Here is a 20,444-nt window from a genome sequence, read left to right on the forward strand (position 1 = left end):
AGGTGTGTCCGACAGACAACAGAACTGTATGAAATCTTTTTTTAAAAGTACAAGTATCACTCAATAACTAATCGTAAAGCAGAAAAAGGTGCAATATCTTAATATAAAATAGAATTATTCATAATTGGATATTTTTATTTTCAGGATGTTCACAGTGTGATATCTGGTTATTTACTTCAGATTTCCATTTTTTTGTGTGATCAGTTTCTTCGGGGAAAAAAAATAGCTTGTCACCTGAGGAGCACGTTTTTGTTCTTGGCTTCCAAGGAAACAAGTTCTTTTATCTTTATAGCAGAGAAATTTGTCATGTATAGTAACAAGAAAATATCAAGAAAAAGGAACTGGCTGCAAAAGGAAATACATTTCTGCTTATATTCATGCCTAATTACAAATATATTTTGTATATTTTCTATTAATTTACGTAACAAATGATCTAGACAGCAAAAAGCTTTCCACAGATATACCCGAACCCACCCTAATGCCCCCCCCCCCACAAAAAAGCCTGCAACACTTACCAACTGCCTGTTCAGGATTTATATCAATGAACAAATCATCAGGCACAGAGAGGTTTTTAATATACATTTGCAAAACACAACGTATCCAAGATCTTATAGTTAAGGCTTGAAAAGATACATAGCCTGAATGAGAAAGTGCTTCACATAATGTGCTGTAAAAACAAGTAGAAGGATATTTTAAAAACACCCCAAAACGATAATATGTATAATCCCTGAGTACAGAGATTGAAAAGTAAAGAAAAACATTCTAACACTACCCCCATCCTTGGCCTCACTTATTTTTCAGAACAAACACACTAACATAGGCATGCATTGCTGAAAATAAACACTACAGATATACACAAAAAGATATGTTAGATAAGTATTCTTGTTTTCTGCTGTAATGTACTCATTTTTAACTTTCTTTTTTCCAGTGATGGCACATGTGTAGGCTTATGCTAGGGGAGAGGTTAAGGAAGAATATGGTCAAAATAGAAAAAGCAAGGTGCTTATAACTAGCTAGGTGAGATAAAAATGAAGGAAGTGGGAAGTAGAATAAAAAACAATGTATTATAACACACCAAGGTCAAGGATTTGAATTCCTGTACCAGCCAGCCACCTCCCCCTGCCCTGCCCCCCAACAAACAATGGCCCTTACAGTAAATAAACAGAGGTAATGACCATATAGGTAAGAAAAAAGTTAAAGACAAAATAAATTTCTATGTAGGTCTTCTGACCAATCCCATTCCTGTCCCCTCCTTTCCTGCTCCCCGACTCCATAGGCAGTCATTAAAGATTACCTCACATAGAATTCCAAAATAACATTTGCCAGAAATTTTAAAATTCTTTCTATAAAGCCAAAGACCTGGCTAAATGTGATTTCTAATCCATTTATTAGTGGGGATAGAGAGGATGGGGATAGTCTTAAACTAAACATACAGTGTTATATATACAGTCAAAAATCTTAAAAATACATATAAAACCATAACTCTAAAAATGGTGTTTTAAAGTACTAAAGTTGTCATAAGAGTATACAATACAGAAGAGCACAGACTGGTCATTTATTACCTATAAAACTTTCCCAAAGTTATTTAACACCTTTGCATTTCAGTTTTTTTAAACTGTTACTAATATATAACATTACTTTTAACATAAAAATCATGTCAAATAATTTTAAAAAGTGTATAATAAATAATACAAATGTTCATTATTATTAAAGAATTCTCAAGCTAGAAGGAATCCTAAAAGTAATCCAATTGAAGTTGAACTCCTTACTTTACAACTGAAAGCCCAATGAGAAAACGTATACTTACTGACTCTGCTTCATGAACTTCCTTAGGAAAGAATTACCTCACCAACGACATCTCTTCATTTTCACTGACTGGCAGCTTGACAAGAACTACACTGGCCTCTCAGGCCTGTATATTTATTTTCCCTCATCTTGGTGTTCTTATTCAAATCTTCCTGATCACTATACACTATTTCTATTGTTACTTTATTGTGTATTTTTTCTATTGAGGTTCCTCAGATCGCTTACGTAGGAGATACTTTATAAGGAAACCAATGTTCAGGTGAAGTGCCTTGTTAATGATCTTACAGGGTAAAAGCCAAATCTTTAAAAATCTAGCTGTAAAAAGGAATATTACCATTAAATCTAAAACTGCAATAATATACGAGTGTCTTACAGATTCCGCAATTAACTATATAATTTCTTTCACAATGAGGAGTGTAGAAAGGTCATTTTAGAAAAGGCAATCCCACAAAAAGTTTTGAAAGGGCTTAACCAACATTTGTTTTTTTTAAAAAAAACAGGTCACAAAACATAAGTTAACCCTCCTACTATTACTACTGTCAAAATGCTGATACATCTGAAAACAAAAAACTGTCAAAGAAGAGTATATATAGAGATCAGCTGTCCTTTGTGAAAATTCTCACCCTCCTATAGTACTGATCTACAATGGGCTTGCACTGATGTGTATACCTAAAATAAAAGCACATACCTATTTTGTAGGATATGACTTAAATATCTTGCTACGACTTGGGGCCAGATGATATCATCCCAACCAAAAAGCTGAATTATTGATATAACTGGCTGAGGCTGAAGATCTGATGGAGCCGTGCTTGGCATGTCCATTGCTAGCAAAGTAAAATCTAGATTTGAAAGGAGAAAAACTTAATGTGATAAAAATTTTAAAACCTTCTGTTCCCCCCAAATTATATTAATGGTGAAAAAAAAAAGTATCAAATAATAAAATGTCACATTTAGAAATGTAGAACAAACAAAAAGCTAAAACTGAACTAAATTCATTTTGTCAAAGAAATTCCTGTAACTATCTAGATATCCAAGAGAGGGTCTAGAAGAATCTCAGTATTATCATTATAAATCTATAACAGCTTCCTCAAATTGCAAACTTCTAAGCCTGAGGTTTCTGTTAATGTACCTCCACTATTCAAAAGACCCATTTAAAAAAATATTTCTAGGATCTACTCTTCTCCAGTTATGCTAATTTACTTGCTACCTGTTACAGGTGAAAGTTCACTTTCTCCTTAGACACCAGACATTCTCTTCCACTAAACATTACAATCAATGACAACCCATCTCCTTCAGAACCCACAAAGTCCAGGAATAGAATTACTTAATCATGTTAAACACATATACTTTATTTTGTGATTTCCTGTGAATATGCCACCTCAATTTGTACTATATTAATTAATGTTTGTCAATAAACTGTTTATTAAGCAGTGCCTCCTTTGCAGCTCTCTCAGATGGTGGCTGTTTATTCTCCCACTCCCCTCATACCATTTGACCTGCAGATACAGTGAGTTTACTTCTTGGTCCACAGTGCTGCTTCTATGCCATTCTCCCTTTCTCCTCCCTAAAACTTCTACTTTTAATCTCTTATCATCAAATTATACCAGTCACTACCTCTCCTTATATTTACCAACTGTTTTCTAGTTTACCTCCCCCTATTCCTTATAAATTGTAGCTCACTCCATTCTCTCCAATAGCACTCCTGTCATAATCTTTTATGAATTTTTTTCCGATATCTTAGCCTCTCAAATTCTTGAACTCCTCTCTTACAATCTATCCTCCATTCTACTTCAGTCACTCACTGTCATGGTGACAGCCAGAGGCTTTGACATTACCAATTACTATAATTTCTCTATAATTTTTTGACACCAATCTAGCTTTCCAATTCTTCACCTATAGGGCCCCAGCTCCAACAATTCTTTGTTTCCATCAGGATCTACAATCTATTGATCCTACAACTTTTTCCCTATCCATCCCTGCTTTTGTGCCTTCCCTGCCCTCTTTAGGCAGCTTGAATGCATGGCCCATTATTACACTCATTTGTTTACACCACCAACTCCCTCGTTGCTTTCCTGAATCGCTGTACTTGCCTAGAAAAAAACATCATCTGTTTAATTCTGACTCTTGGACTTCTCTCCATAGGTACCTGCCCCTGTATCAACATAAATGATTGGAGAACAACCACACTGACTGACCTCACTTTAAATTTATGACTACAAACTTCCAGCAGGCCCTCAGAACTGGGCAGCATTCCTATTACATTTCCCTAGTCCATTCAGTCTTTCATTCTTCTAGGGGACAATTGCATAACTTCTCTTCTCCCTTCATCAACAGCCAGCACCTCTTCCCCCTTCCTCGCTTTCAGTTAAGGCCTCACTTACTGCTCCAGAGACACGAGAAATATCAGAAGAGAACTACCACAAGCTCCTAACACATTTACCCAGCTGCTTCAATCTGGGCCCATTCACTCTGCCTTTTCTTTTGCTACTATAGGTAAACTGAGGCCAGGTCCTTTTTGGGATCCATCTTCTCTTGGCACTAAAACAAAAGTGGCTGTCTTGTACCATCAATTTTCCATCACTCTGGAACATTTCTATCAGCATTATAAATATACTAAAATTTCTCCAATGTTAATTAAAAAAAACCCAAAAACTCTCCATTTTGACTCCACTTCCCCCTCTAGCTAATATCCCCGTATTTTTTTTTACTTCTCTTAAACAGTGATATTCAGAAAGATTGATCTACATTTGCAGTCTGCAATTCCTCTTTCCACATTTTCTCTTGAATCATCTTCAATCAGGGCTTTGCTTCTCCACCACACAAAAACTGTTCTTCCAGGTCACCAGTGACTTCCCTTTCTTGTTTCTCCTTACCCTACAAATCCAAACATAGGAAAACCATAGGGCCCAGTCCTTATACTTTTCACCCATACTTAATCTACTGGTGACCTCATCCAGTTTCATGGCTTTAAAGACTATTGATACATAGATAGTTTCCAAATTTAAATTTTCAGCTTGGACCTCTTCCCTGAACCCTGGGCTCAGTATCCAAGCGACTATTTAACATGTCTACTTGGATTTTAATGGACATCTAAAAAAATATGTCCAAAATAAATATCTTAGTCTTCCCTCACAAAACCTGTCCTGCCAGAATCTTCCTCATCTCAGCAAATAGTAAGGCTATAGTTACCCATAGCCCTCTCTTCATCTATGTTGGTTACCATATCTTACCCACTTAGCAAATTCTGTTAGTTCTACCTTCAAAATACTTTCTGTCCCTCCACATGGGAAATCTGACTTCTCACCACTTCTACTGTTACCACTTTAGACCAAGCTGCTCACTTCTGGGCTATTGCAACAGAACTGGCTTCCCTGCTTCTCCTCTTGCCTACTTATAAGTCTAGTCTCAATCTACCAGCCAGAGGGATCATATCACTCCTCTGCTCAAAACTTCCCAACAGTTTCCAGTCTCGGAGTAAAGGCAAAAAGTCTTTACAACCACTTACAAGGCAGAACACAAACTAGGTCTACATTACCTCTTGACCACATCTCTTACTTGGCTCATTTTCTCTCTCACTCCACATGAGTCTTGTTTGCCTCCCTGTAGTTCTTCACACACACCAGACTTGCTCTTGCCTCTGGACTGCTGCAATAGCATCTCTCACCGACTTCAAATGTTTGCTTTGCTCAAATGTTACTTACTTAGGCCTTTCTGATCACTCTATTTAAAATTACAACCTGCTTCTGGCCTTCCCTATCCCCATCCACCTCTGTATTTTAATTTTTCTCCACAGCATTTATCATGATCTAACATATTAAACGTTTTATTTATTGTTCTCCCCCTACTAAACTATAACCTCCAAGAGAATAGATATTCTTGTCCTTTTCTCCCACTGGTATGTATCTGACACCTATAAAAGTGGGTATCCAGTGACTTTTTTTAAAATAAAGGAAATCATTCTCTCCTACACTATAAACTTTTTGTTTCAAATCAAACCCCAAACCCATTTTGCTTTTCATTTATATATCATTTACTTGCAGCACCTAAGACAGCAGTGACTAAACTGATGTGATACTATTTTTGTTGACTGACTGACAGGATGATGAATGTAAGAAAGATAAGTCATATTGGCTATTAATGACTGCTTTGGTTAAACCGATTATGAATATCAATATTTATTTTCATAGATATTACAGTAGATGGAAAAATGCTGCCCTGTCACAATTCTTCAATCTATCACTGTAAAATCTTAATTACAGAAGTGCAACAAGAATTCAAGATCTTTTCATATTTACATCATTCAGTCTTTTATCTCAACTTTCCTCATCCACACCAGGGTAAAATATATGTTAGTTTAGAGCTTAGGTTTTTAAAAGCAATACATTTAAATACATGACATTCCTTAAAGTGAACTTTATTTAAATAAATATAGTCACCATACTGATCCCTGACTATTCTAATACTTCTTAATAAATTTTGGGTAAAATAGCTCTTTGAGAAAAATAATGACCTCTTCTTAGAAAACAGCATACATGACATATATTCAAATTCTTGTCTATAATTTCATCTGACTCTGAGTCCTCTGAAGCCTAAGGACATATCTTTAGGCTAATAATCAAATTAAGAGAAAATTACAACCTAAAGTAGAATATAGAAGAAATCAGAAAAATAACCTTCTGTATGAGTATATTCAATGTTATTCTCATCTCATCCTCTTGGTGTTGAAGTGGTGTTCCTTCTATATTCTTTGGCTCTTTATACAAATTAACTTCATCTTATACCTAGATACCTTCTCATGTGATTTGAAAATAAACTTGACCTAATCAAAAGATACTTTACTTTCCAAATATTGCATGCATAAGAAAAGCTTATGTACATTCAATATTTTTAAGATTGAAAATTATCTTTAATTTTAGCAAACAATTGTTTAATTTTTAGTAATAAACAAATCAAAGGATCATAATTTAAAAATACGTAATTCATTTCATCTTTCTATCAAAATGTTTATTACACTGTAATAAAGCAAGAGTTTGCAAACAAGCAAATAAAATACTGACAAAGAGTCCGCAAAAATAGAAAGTAATTAGCAAATTAACAATTAAGGCTGACCTGCAGCTACATCTGCAAGTTGTGAGAGAGGCACTATCTGTGACATTCTTTGACTCTTCAAAAATGTAAAGAAATGTCTCCACAGTGCACTAGCAACTGCAGCAAGGTGGCGCTCTTTAGCCGATAATGACGACTGTACAATTAGGTTCACATTCTCCCTTTGAAGTTCCTGACACAATTGTTGATGCATACTCCTAAAAAGAAATAAAAATATAGCTAACACGCAACAAATGCTTATAGAAATCTTCTTTAAATACATTTTAGGCTTTTAAAATTTTATACCATATGAAAACTGAAGGACCATTTTATATAATTAAAACCTTTATGCCAAGACATTACACATTTTGGGGTTATTTGATAGATGGATGGTGGCATATTAAGCACCATAAAGTTAATGTTAATTACTAATGTCAACCATTAATTATAAGCTTTTTAATATGTCAGATCCAAATGAGAAACAGGCAGCTTCAGAATGAAGGTCTGCATTTTGCAACTCACGTATGACAAGTGATTTTACTTACAATCTAGACATAAAAACAATTTTTTAAACCATTTTTTCCAGAGGGCTTTAGAACATGGATGTACCAAGAGGAAGGTAACTATATCTGGCTTATGTATGGTATTTTAAATTATAGTATTTTTCCTTATTTAGAAAAGACATAGGCTTTGTGCTAATATACAAAACTGTGCTGGATATAATATTAGCATTTTGGTCCAAAAAGATTCGCAATTACATATAGTAAACAAAAGTAAACAACAAAAAGTTACTCTTCAGAAAATAATAAAACATAATTCAATACTGGCTCAAATTTTGATTTATTATTTACTCACCTTTTCTATTCAATTGAAAATTTAGATACCTCTAGATCTTAGTAGAAACATATCTGGAGGAAATTGAGGTTACCAATTTTTCTTAGTGATCCAGAATAGAAGCTTATGCAATGCACCCAACAATTAATAATATGATTATTTAAAACTAAATGTACAACCATGCTATAATTACTGTTTTTTGTTTATATTATTGCCAGATCAACCGAGAGTAGACGAATTTATGGATATCATCCTTACTTTGCTTTCTTCAATTATACAGAAAGCAGTGAAAAATAACCAGTAGAAATGAGGCAGAAGACTTCCTTCAATAGAAATAATATTCCACTAAGAAAAACAATTAGTACTTAAAAAAAGAAAGAAATATTATATTATTTCCAATATTCTTGAGTTTTTTTAAGTAGTTACGTAGGGGAAATGGACACTTGAAAGAAGTATACAAAACACATAACTAATATGCACCTAAAGTAATTCCCCAAAAAGATCCAAATGGTTGTAAGACCACATCTTAGAACATTTCACATAACTACACACAAGTGAGTAAAAATTCTAAGTATAAATTATATAACATTAGGACCTTGCCCCTTTGCATTGAGATTCCTGGATAATCAAGGGCCACTACTTAATAACATTTGAAGTAAAGGGGAAAAAAAAGTTTACAAATGCCTGGGGAAAGAGTACATAGCAAACAGTTCTCATAAAAGCTAACCAAATACCTGCTATGTACTTTCTATGTAAAAACTTGCCTGAGATGTTTTCAACTTGAACTAGTGGCTAGAGAACAATTTCAGGCCCTTTAGCTTAGAGTAAGATGAATAACAAACCACTGAAATCCATTTGGCAACTAACTCAGCTGCCTATATTAACTTAGAAAAGTTCACAAGTACATTTCTACACACTGGAGTCTGAGTAAAATAATACCACCATTTACACCACCCTTTATAGCTTTATCAAAGTACATTGGTTTCAAAGGATAATAAATAACACTGTACTTGGGTAGAATGGATTTTTGCTATTTCTAAATAAGACATTTTATTTACTAACTAAAACATATCCCCTAGGAAGGAGTAACATTTCTGATCATCCTCTATGTGCTAGAAATTGTTTTAATTAAAAACCAGAACAACTCTATGGGATGGGTATAATACAATCTTCTTTTTACAGATGATGAAGCTGATAGCAGGAAAGTTAAATACGTTGCCCAAAGGTCACATGGCTGGGAAGGGCTGGTCCATAATCTGAACCTAAATTTGACTCTGAAACCCAAACTTTTTCCTTATACGCTAAGACATGCACAAGTTTTAAAAGGATTAAACATTGATAAATTTTGTTCTCTCCCAAGTTGGGTTGAAGACATTTCAGCAGGCCTAAGAAAAGGAACTGTAAAAGCCACATGTTGCTTTGTGTTTGGGAGAGCCAGAGGCAACATCAAAATTCTGTATTAGAAAAGACTACAAGAAGAGATACCAGGAAAAAAATCATTGCATTCAAGGCAATAATGAGAAAGGCCAACAAATCAGAACCACCTTTAACCTCTCTGGAAGGAAATATTGAGGTACCGGGGGTATAACTAGAAGTTACTGAGGGGATATGATTCAGAGCTCTGAATCCATTAGGTTAAAAAAACAACAACCCTATACACCATTAGGTAAAAATTTAAAGCCAGAGGATACACGCTCCAAGGTAGAGTTAATACATTAAAGACAAGTTCCAATTAGGAGTAAGACAGTGACCCCAAACCAGACTTGCTTTGGAAATGTGCATCCACTTAGTTTTTGGATTTGAAAAGAAGCTATACACCCTGGGAATATATGCAGAATGCTTTCTGCTCAATGGCTTGAATGTTCAAGCTATATCAATCTGGATAAGAATGATTACTTACTATTTTAAAACAGAACAAAGTCGTTTAAGACGTTATAATAATTTCTCTAAACATAAAGAAATAAGGGAGTGAGAAATGCAGGAAATACCAAGGATGTACTATAATTGGAGTATGAGGGAAGAATCAAATTTCTGCACTGTAGTCAAACAGTTAGAAATACCCCTTGCAGCCCCAGGTAATTTTTTAAATCCCATTTTCTGGACCAGAAACTAACTATATAAAGACTACTAAAAAAGAAATTTATTATATTCAGATGTGACCATTGCATATCTGCTGAAGGTACATTTACAAAAATGTAAATATTAAAAGGAAGTCTGTCACTAGAGGTAAAAATGTAAAAGAAAACTCAAAGCATACATTAAATAGTATAAGAAATATAGTTCTAGATGTCACATCTATGAAATGTTAACTAACATTCTCCAACAAAATATGAAACTAGATTTGCTGCACAAAAGGTAAAATGTGATTTCTTAGTCAAAAACTAAAAGGTATAAGAGAAGAGATGTAGAATCTCCAAACATATGGTAATTGTTTTGTTTGAGTAAAGACATATTCCACATGAGTTAAAATCATTTTGACTGCTCTTTTGCGCCATTTTCCAAGACTTGTTTTCCTATTTTTTAATCTGCCTGCTACTTCTTGCCTGCATTTCACATCTAGGCAATATGAGATGGATTCACTTACCCTTCTTGCCTCTACCTCCCTACCCCGTACAGAAACACAAAGGTATTGAGACATCTGTCACATAAGAGGCACTGAAACCTGTACCTGACTGATGCTACGTGCCAGCCTCATCTTTAAGTTGCTGCTCCTCCCTAACAACTTAGGCAGACTTCTGGGACCACTTACTGGACTATTGCTTATAGGTTCTACTTCTAATCTTGGCATACACTTGTTTCCCTTGCAACTGATAACTATAGCACAAGGCATGCTATCCTATATATTACCTTCCTGGTATTCACAGTTGTACATTTAATATTTCTCATACATTGTACCTCAAAATTTAAAGAAAAGAAAAATTATCTATTGACGAAACTTGCACCACACAGAAAAAGCATAATATAATAAATGTGACTTATAAGAGCTAACAGAAAGCAAGGGATTAACAGCAATACGTGAATTCCTTTTTTAGCTCTATACCAAATGAGGTAACTTTTTATAATCTATATCAGTGAACAATATAATGGGAAGTATTAAGTTAAAAATTTGTTCCAAATCACTATGAGTAATTATAGTATGTTAGGGAAAACCGAATGGGAATCAAGATACTCTATTTTTAGCTTCTGCTAAACTCATTAAAAAATCTTAGACACTTTGAATTATCTTGTCATATTTGTTCACAGCTCTGAAATACAGCTATAATCTACCTTCTTACCCAGAAATAATATAATATAACCAAGGTTATGATATTACCAGGAGAAAAACCCAAAGTTTTAAAGCTGGAAGTTACCCTAAAAATCGTCTAATCCAATCCTGTCTTTAAAAATGAGAAAAAGCAAAAACAAAACAGCCTCCAGGTAAAGAGATTTCTACAAAGCCTCACTGTGAGAAAACAGTAGCTTCAGTCCTGACCCCCCAATTGTGTGCATGCCCAAGTTACCAGGGAGAAGCAATAAAACAGAAACGAGGCTGGCAAGTAGCAGTCAAGGCATACTTCGCAGTACCGCCATGTGATAGATGCATCAATACACCTGTGTCCATGTGTATGTGAGAACAAGGCAAGGAGTTGGTTGACTGTTTTGATTATGAAGGGACCACAAACAGATAAAAACACAGTGCTAGCAATGACGCTTACAGTCACATACAATGCGCTATTAAGGAAAAAAAGGGCTCCTCAAGATATAAGGAGAATGATTCACATGAACACTTGTCTAGGAGAGAGAAGACCAGCTTCTGATTCTGGAAAACTTCTGAGACTCAGTTTTTCATCTGTTGAATGGGAGTAATGCCCTACCATACTCATGGAGCTGCTAAAGTATCAAACCACAGCACTCTGGTGAAAACACTTTGTAGACTATAAAGCAAGATAACATGCACTTTAGTCATGTTGCTACTGCTTCTACCTCTTGATAACCATATTCTTAGAGGTAGCAGGGCATCACTAGAAAGACAGGGGCTGTGGAGACAGATATACCAGAGCATAAATCTTATCCTGCCAACTACTAGTTGGATGGCCAGTTCTTCATCTGTTTGAAGACTTAAATAAGACATATTCAACAACTAGAGCAACAGAGAATTAAAGATTCTTTATTGAGAATCTATGTTCCAGTCCTATTTTGAGTGTTTGACTCTTATTAATTACTTTAATCTGTAAGTACTATAACTGTCTCATTTTTATAGACAAGGAATCTGAGTACAGAAAGGAAATGTAATTTGCAGGGTCATGCTGTTAGCAAGCAGCAGTGACAGAATTTGAACCCAAGCAGTCAGTATAGCTTCAATACCCCAAACCCTAATCACTATGGTACAACTGCCTCAAAAACCATTTTACTACCCAAATAAATAATACGTGCTTCAAATGTCACATTCCTGTATTCATTCATTCATATACTAAGTTCTTAGTAAAGGTAGTTACAAAGTAGTATACCAGCCAATCCCAGGTAGCACACCAGATGCATACACATTACAAGTTTAATATTTCTGGGGAATGTGGACTATTCTATAGAGATTCCAAAGATCAATGATATGTGATTAATTTAAATTCTTCTTATGGCCCAAAATTGAGTTAATTTGCTAGAAAGGTAAGAAAAAACAAATCAGGGATCCAGCGATGAACCTAGCAAATCAAGCATGCCTACAGTAATGCTGCCTTACAGTTTTATACAATAACACTGGCGAACTATTTAAAATGAGGTTGCTTGCCTCTGTCCCAAAAGCAATGGCTACCTCTGGTATGAAATTATGACAATAAAAAGTGATTATTTTAGAAATTACCTTTATACTTGCATTAGTTTTGTATTTATAGATGATTACGGATCTCATATTACTTACATTTTTCAGTTATACTTCATTGCATTTCATGATACACTAATAACAAGTATCTACCTTCAGTAGTTCCCAATATTGACTACCATCAAAATCATCTGTAGATTTTTCTAAAAATACTAATGTCCTGGCCTCACCAAAGATCTTTCTGCATCTTCAGTACTGGGGCCTAAATATACTATTTGTTTTTAAATTCTGACACATTAGGTCTGGAGAGGGGTCCAAGAGACTACATTTCTATCAGGCAGATGCTGCTAGCCCATGCACCACACTTTAAACAATCACCTTCCTGGCTTTTTTCATCTATGAAATGGGTACAATAATAATACTTACAGGATTAAAATAGTTAATAAAGATCAAACACTTAGAATAAGGCTGGCACATATATTCTCTATAAACAATCTTTGATTCTCTGATCAACAATAATAATTATTCCATTTATTGACTGTGTCCTATTTAATTTTTGCAACAGAAAAGAAAATGGCCATGCAACTAGCCCACAGACCACACTAAATAACGAGACCATACATAATTCTGTACTGGGAGGGTTGAAAACCAGTCCTCTACTCTATAGCTGTAACTGTAAAACAAACTATAGATCTGTTTTACCAATTTATTGAGACCAGTAGAAGCAAATGGGCATGGAAGTGATTCTCAAAAGGACTGGTTAGGTAAAAAGGAGGAAAGTAAAAATCCATTCACTTACTCTCTAATTCAACACATATTGCATAGGTTCTAGGAAATAGGGACACAAGGTAACAAAATAGACAAAGTTTCTGCCCTTCTGGACTTATATTCTGACGAGAAACAGATGAACATGTAGATGTGTAACACCTCACACTGTGGTAAGCTTTATGGATTAAAAAAGAAATCACAGTACAAGGAGAATGAGTGACAGGAGCCAATATTTTAACAAGGATGATCAGGAAACACCTTTTGAGGAGACATTTGAGCAAAGACCTAAATAAATAAGAAAAGGAACCACATGGATATATGGAGGAAGAGCATTCCAGGGAGAAGAGACAGCAAGTGCAAAGGTGCTGAGGCTGGCAGTTTCACAGGTTCAAGGAGAAACCACCAGGAGGCCAGTGTGGCTGAAGCACAATCTTGTGGCAGAAGAAACAGTAGATGAATTAAATGAGGTTTCTGGGTTAGTAAAGACTTCGGATAAAATCAAAGTGGATAATTAGCCACAAAAGCATAAGTGTAATATAATTTACATATAAAAACACAAGGTGTCTGGAGGATGGAAAAAAAGTAACCACTCTCACTGTAACGAAGAATTTTTATAGTAACATTAGACGCAATAAATTTAAGAGTAGAAATGGGGCCCTGTTTGTTCAGTCACATGTTTTCTTCATTCACTTCACAGGAAGTTACTCAGTGCCAGTCACTGTGTCTGATACTAGAGATAAAAAATGGTTACAGCAGATCCTTCAGTTAAAATTTTTAAAAAATGTCAAGAAACCACTGAAGGATTTTGAACTGGGAAATGATATAATGGAAACAATGCTTTGGGAAAGATTAATCTGGCAATAGCAAACGGAATGGGTCAGAGTAAGAACTGACTAGAGATAGGTAAGCATTTAGGAAACTTCTATAAACATCTAGGTAGGAGCTAATGCACAATTTGAGTTACTTTATGAAGGAAAATGAAAGTCAACAGTAATTATTTGGCATTTTGTGAGGGAGAGGTAAGAGCAGCCTATTTTATCGCCAGGTTTGGGGAGAAACAAAGTAAGGGCAGTTAATTACTACAGAAGACTATGATTTGAAAACAGAAAATTAAAGTAACAATATCCAACAAGTTTTTGGAAATCTGGACCTAGAGTCCAAGAGTACATTCAAACTCAGGAATCATTCTGCCCAGTAGTTCAGCTCATTTTAATAAATATGTCAATGTTTATTAATTACATACAGCACTGTAGTAGGTGCTAACTATTCAATATGGTCTTTGCTCTCAAAGAATGTTCAGTTAAGTGCTGAGACAGAAGTATGCACAGAATATTATAATCCACATAAAAGGAACTGGAGGTTCAATGGAGGTTTCTTGTAGGAGACACACTATTACCAGTTAGGGAAGTTGTATTAGCTAATTAAAAAATAATACAAAAAGTTTCAGGAAGTAGAAATAATATGAGTAAAGCATAGTGTGACCTGAAATCGCATGGTGTTTTAGGGGAATCACAAACAATTTGGTATTACCAGAGGATAAAAGGTCAAGGGAAAGAATGATGGAAAATGTAACTGGAGTACTACTGAGGGAGACCAGGTTATGGAAGGCCATGCCTCATAAGTTAGAGCCATAAGTAAACAATTTTTAAAAGTAGAGAGAGCCAATCAAGACAAAACCAACTTATGTACCCAACATATACCTTCCTAATAGTTTGTTCCCAATATAACCTAGAGCTTATAAGAATTGCCTGATACATTTACACATTGAAGCACTGTATGTAACTGCACAGGGCTAATGTTACAATGCTAGTTACATTTGAAATATTTTCATTAAAAAACCCAACCTGATATGTATGTACATGTGTGGCTTTGTACATATACAAATATATATGACTACTCACAACATACTCTATACACAAACATATATTTTGCCAATGCTTGAGTGCTATCTTATACTCTCATCTAATAAAAGTGAGTATGGCAGACCAACATACGCAATCTTGACCAATAGGCACCAGCATTATTAGCACAACATACTGTAAACGTTCTTAGCAAATGGGTGCTCTACCACACTATCCTAAGTTGAAGATGTTTATTTTGTTGTGGTCTCTGTTCCTGCCATTTATTCTGTTTGTTTGGGGGGTGGGTGGGCAGTTTAACCTATGATCAACAAGTAACAGTCCTGAACTTAGCACAAAGAATTAAAGAAAAAGTAACACATTGGATGTTAAGATTTAAGTTTTACAGCACCTCAAGATGCCTTCAAGGAAATGATTGAGGATAAAAACCACAATTAAGGCTTGGTTGAAGTCCTTTGGCATTATAAGTATAAGTAACTATAGGCAGACAGATGTCATAACTTAAGGATTTCTAAAAGAATAGGAGACTAATCATCACCAGATCATGACCACTCATTTCCAAAGGGATAATACCGCAATAACCTTGTACTGCTTATATTTACTTAGGGCTCCCATTTCTAGGAACTCATTCTCTAAATTTAATAGCGAGAATGTGGGTACAAGACAATGAATAAAAGTGAGAGGAAATTATGGGCTCAATATAAAACAAATCAGTTCTCAGGTTTGCTGGCTACCTGAATATCGTGTGGTTAATATCACAAGATAAGATCCAGTATTTTTATCCTTTAAGTCAGAAGCACTCAGAGGTGAGATCATCTTTGTAAAGAATCTCACAATGTAATGTACACATCTTTGATAAAACATCTAAAGTTGTCATATTGATCTTCTGGGATTTCAAATACAGTACTCTTCTTCAACTGTAAATGGATAGGGTATAATTGAGCCAGCACACATGTACTGGATCTTTCCAAAATGTTAAGTTGTTTATAGAAGTTTCATATGAGAAAAAGGAGGGAAAAAACCTTCAGGAATAGATGGCTAAAAAAGAAAATAGAATATATTCATCCTCAATATAGGCAATATTGTAAATAGAATATTTATGGAATATGCCTTCATTTTGGAACAGAGACCACTAATCTATCTAAATTAGCAGTACTGGAGCCAATAATTACTGGTGGTATTAAACACACCTTACAATCTTTAATTTTCTTCCTCCTCTAGCTCCTTCCTCTCTATATGTCTTGATTTGACCATTCCATCATGTATTGAATACTGTGTAATTTTAAAAACATGGCCGCAAATTCTTTGGCACTCCTTGAATCTGGGAGATGTTGTGACTGCTTTGACCAATAGAGTGCAGCAGACATGATACTATCTAACTCCAAGCCTTCGTAATAAAAGGCGATGAAGCTTTTGCTATGTTTGTCGGGAAAATTCAGTTTTAGAGGCCTGAAATGCCACGTGTGGAGTCCAGTTACCCTGAGAACACCCTGCTGGAGAAGCCAAAGGTAGCACTCGGGTCAACAGTCCCAGCTAAGACTGCCCTTTGGACATTCTAGCTCAGACACTACACAGGTTAGTGAAGAACCAGCCATCTAGGAACAGTGTTCTCCAGCTTCAACTGTTCCAGCCTTTTGAGTTACCTCAGACATTGAATCATCCTGAGGCCCCAAACATGGTAAAGCAGATAAGAGCTATCCTTGGCCTTCAAAATTCCTGACCTACAGAATATGTCAGCATAATGTTGTGGTGGTGTTTTATGCCACTATGTTTTGGCATGGTTTATAATGCTCTAAAGAACAGGTATCCATTATATTCTAAGTAATCTATAGAAATTAGAGGTTTGAAGATAAAAAAGATACAGACCTGACTTCAAGGAATTCACACTTGGGATTGGGGGTGGGGAAACAAAGACCTTTATTAGAAATATAACCAAGCGGTAGTATCTACAATGGTGCAGAGGCAGACTTACTTAGACAAAACAGCTATGTTTTAAATCTCCTAGGAGCCACTCACAACAATTTCAGTAATTTTGGACTTATTTTAGGATAAATGAATTGAAAGATAAGGTATATCTGAAGAACAGCTACTTTATTTTTCTACCTATCCAGCACAGAATACCTATAGCAAATGTATGCAGAGACATTTTATGCATATTTACTCAATAAATTTTACTAAATTCTTCAGCTTTCTCACTGCATTAATAATAGACAGCTTTTTTAAAAAAAAAAACAAGTTTCATTTTAATTTTCCCTAATTAAATGGGAACTATCTTTTAAAGCTAAGTAAGAAACCATGCTCCAAAACCTAGCTTAGATCTCACCATTCCAGCAGTCTTTTCTGAAAATGGCAGCAAACAGTGCTACCCTCTAACGAGAGCTGTAATCATTCTACCACATCTAGTTGCTATATGACATGTGGGGAAATATGCTTTTATTTCAAAAGAATTCAGGAGTCATTTTATTAAAGGTAAAGACCCAAACATTTTTGAGGTCAAATATTCCACAACAAGTAAGCGAGGGCTAAATTCCATTTGTGAGTATTTTTCTTAATTGGTGGTAATAAATTCCTAAAAAAGAAAGGGTCTAATGGTAATGTTGACTGATTCTTAGCTACGTCAACTCAAATGTTTCCATCACAGTGAAATCTGCACTATAATTTACCTTAATGGACTAGTTATATCAATAAATATTGAAAATATTCAGTCTCTTTTTTTCCACCTCCATTTAAATCAAATCCAATTCTATGTCAACAGATTGTACCAATATATAATTACAATAGCTAATGCACTGGGAAAAGTAGTGTTCTTTGATAAATATTTTTTCTAAAACCTCTTAAGTAATCTGCATCCTTAATATTTCTCTCATACCCATGAAATACAGTAAATTACCCAACCAGACACTACTGACCATTGCCAATTCTGTTAATGGATCTAAAAACCTCATCATCATCAGCTCCAATAGTGACCTTTTTTCTGGATTTGAAAACTCAGTAAAGCAAGAGTCAAAAAGTACCTAGGGATGTTTTAGACAGAATTTTCTTCATCAAAAGAGTAACCAAACTCTAACAGAAACAATAGCTTAGGACAGTTATAATATAATGCTGAACCTGGAGTACATAAATAAGCTTGAGAAGTCTATAAACCCCTTGAAATTATGGGTAAAGTTTTGTGTATACATAAATGTATATAGATTCCGTCCCTTTTCTTCTGCCTTCTACCACTTTATAAACACCTTCTTCTTAAGTACAAGCTAAATGTTTCACCTCACTTTCTCACCCTGACTTTCCTTATCCCTGTTTTCATTTCCCCACTCTGTGCCTCCACTGTCCCCAACAATTCAATTGTAACCTCTATGTATCAAATAAGCTAACTTAGAAGGAATGCTTAATACAGAAAAAGATGGGATAGTCAATGTATAAAATCAATCATCAAAATCATCAAAAAAATAAAGTATAAACTTTAAATTTAAAATTAATAAATTTCTTAATTTTAAATTATGGTTATTCCAGATACTTAGTTACACACACATTTCTCTCTAGAGATGCTACTTACACTTTTACTGTAGATCTTTAAAAGGGGGAAAAAGTGTTCCTATAAGATTATCCATTGAGTCAACGATCTGGGGGGTTTATTATAAAGCTGTTATTAGGGCTGAGAGCCTCAAAGGCTTTTATTATATCACTAATTTCTTTTTGCAAGGCTTCAGCAAATAAACTGATTTATCTGGTTCTGCATGCTTGGGGCTTGATACATGCTATTTGTACATGACAGGTTTCATCTGTGTAGTACCATTGATAACATTTATCTGCACATCAAAAAAGTTCATCTCCTGATGTAAAAAAAAATCCATGCATATGCTGGGATAAGAAATGTTAAAGTGGTGAGTAAAAGATCTGTGATATCTCATAAAATGGAACTGAACTATAAAAAGATCGCCAATTGAGTATGAATGTGCAAAAGTGCTATAAATGCAAATACAATGCCAAGAAAGATCCTCGCTTACACTGATAAGGTAGTAGGGCTTTGTTAGCATCCTGTAAATTTTAACTGGAATGGGAAAAATTAATTTACTTTCAAATAAGAAAAGATAAAATTTCATAAAGTTTTATGACTGAAGCAGAAATATTTCAAAATAAATTTTAAAATAGTGCCCACTGTTTACAACTGCCAGAAGAAAATTAACTCTTATGGGATAAAAATGTTTAAATTGACTGTTTCTGTGGCTTACAATTAAAAATCTTTGACGACGCTTATAGTCCTTACAGGAAAGTAACTTTAGAGAACACAGAGACAAAAAGGTAACCAAACGTAAGACTGCTTTCCTTTCAGAAATGATAATCAGCTTAAAAAAGCATCTCTGTAAAAAGATTCTGAAATGAGAGCACAGCTTACATATTTAAATAACCAGACAATAATAAGGTATTTCCAAATTTCCAACAGATGATACATAACCACATTCTTTCAAGAACAAATAGTGTTTTTCTTTATGAAGAAGGCATACATCAAGTTAAAGAATTTGTTTCTGTAACTCAACTTTCAGAACATGAGGTTAACGTTAGGCCCCAATCTCCCCCCAACTCTTAACTCTTTCCAGCATTTAGTAATGTAGACAGTGGAGCTAATTTTCTGTCATTCAGGAAGAACTGTTGGATCGCTAAACTTGTATCATCATCACCTCTGAAACAGTAAAAATCACTGTTAGAACCAATGGTTTATTAGATTGAACCCACCATCAACAATGTCAACTCTGCCTGGTCGTGTTAACAGGAAAATGTTTTACGAGTTCCACCACTGGGCATCAATTTAACTTCCAGCACCAGCTATGTAGTAAAACTGTGAACGTAATTTATATGGTGACCCGTGTGTGTGGGAAGCAATATCTAGGTGAAACTTCTCACAGTCTGACAAAATGCTTTGATTTGCACCATTCAGATGATTGAGCAAAAAGAGTTTAAGCAATCACCACCAATAGCCTTTATCTCCAAATACACTAAAAATATATTACACTTTGAGTGCAACCTATTGCTTTAGAGCCTAGGTTGATAGAATAGAAATGATTGGATAAATATTACATTTTCAACTGGTACACATCTTCTCCATTAGGTTTAAATATTGGACAAGCTATGTGTTTAAGATAAACATCAGTCTTAGCTGATTGTATCACACAGTACATTCAGAAAGCCTCCAAATGTTTCCATAGTAACATTTTTGTGCTTACATATAGCTGAGGATACATGTTTGTTGCCAATTAGGAGAAAGTAAACTGAGAGACCGAACGAGAGACCACTGTACTCTTCTT

At 34.9% G+C, this 20,444-nt stretch overlaps 1 protein-coding gene across 2 annotated transcripts in view; it reads right to left on the reverse strand.

Annotated features, from left to right (window-relative positions):
* MMS22L (MMS22 like, DNA repair protein) overlaps positions 1-20,444 on the reverse strand; it is a 129,014-nt gene that overhangs the window by 40,243 nt on the left and 68,327 nt on the right. For both annotated transcript variants that reach the window (XM_063097885.1, XM_063097886.1), the window contains exons 14-16: positions 6,916-7,109; positions 2,495-2,645; positions 516-667 (exon numbers count right to left, since the gene is read on the reverse strand). In XM_063097885.1, the coding sequence (XP_062953955.1) occupies positions 516-667; positions 2,495-2,645; positions 6,916-7,109 (497 nt within the window). The remainder of the gene's footprint in view (positions 1-515; positions 668-2,494; positions 2,646-6,915; positions 7,110-20,444) is intronic.

Source organism: Cynocephalus volans, chromosome 5 (genome assembly GCF_027409185.1).
Source record: "Cynocephalus volans isolate mCynVol1 chromosome 5, mCynVol1.pri, whole genome shotgun sequence".
Taxonomy (NCBI): Eukaryota; Metazoa; Chordata; class Mammalia; order Dermoptera; family Cynocephalidae; genus Cynocephalus; species Cynocephalus volans.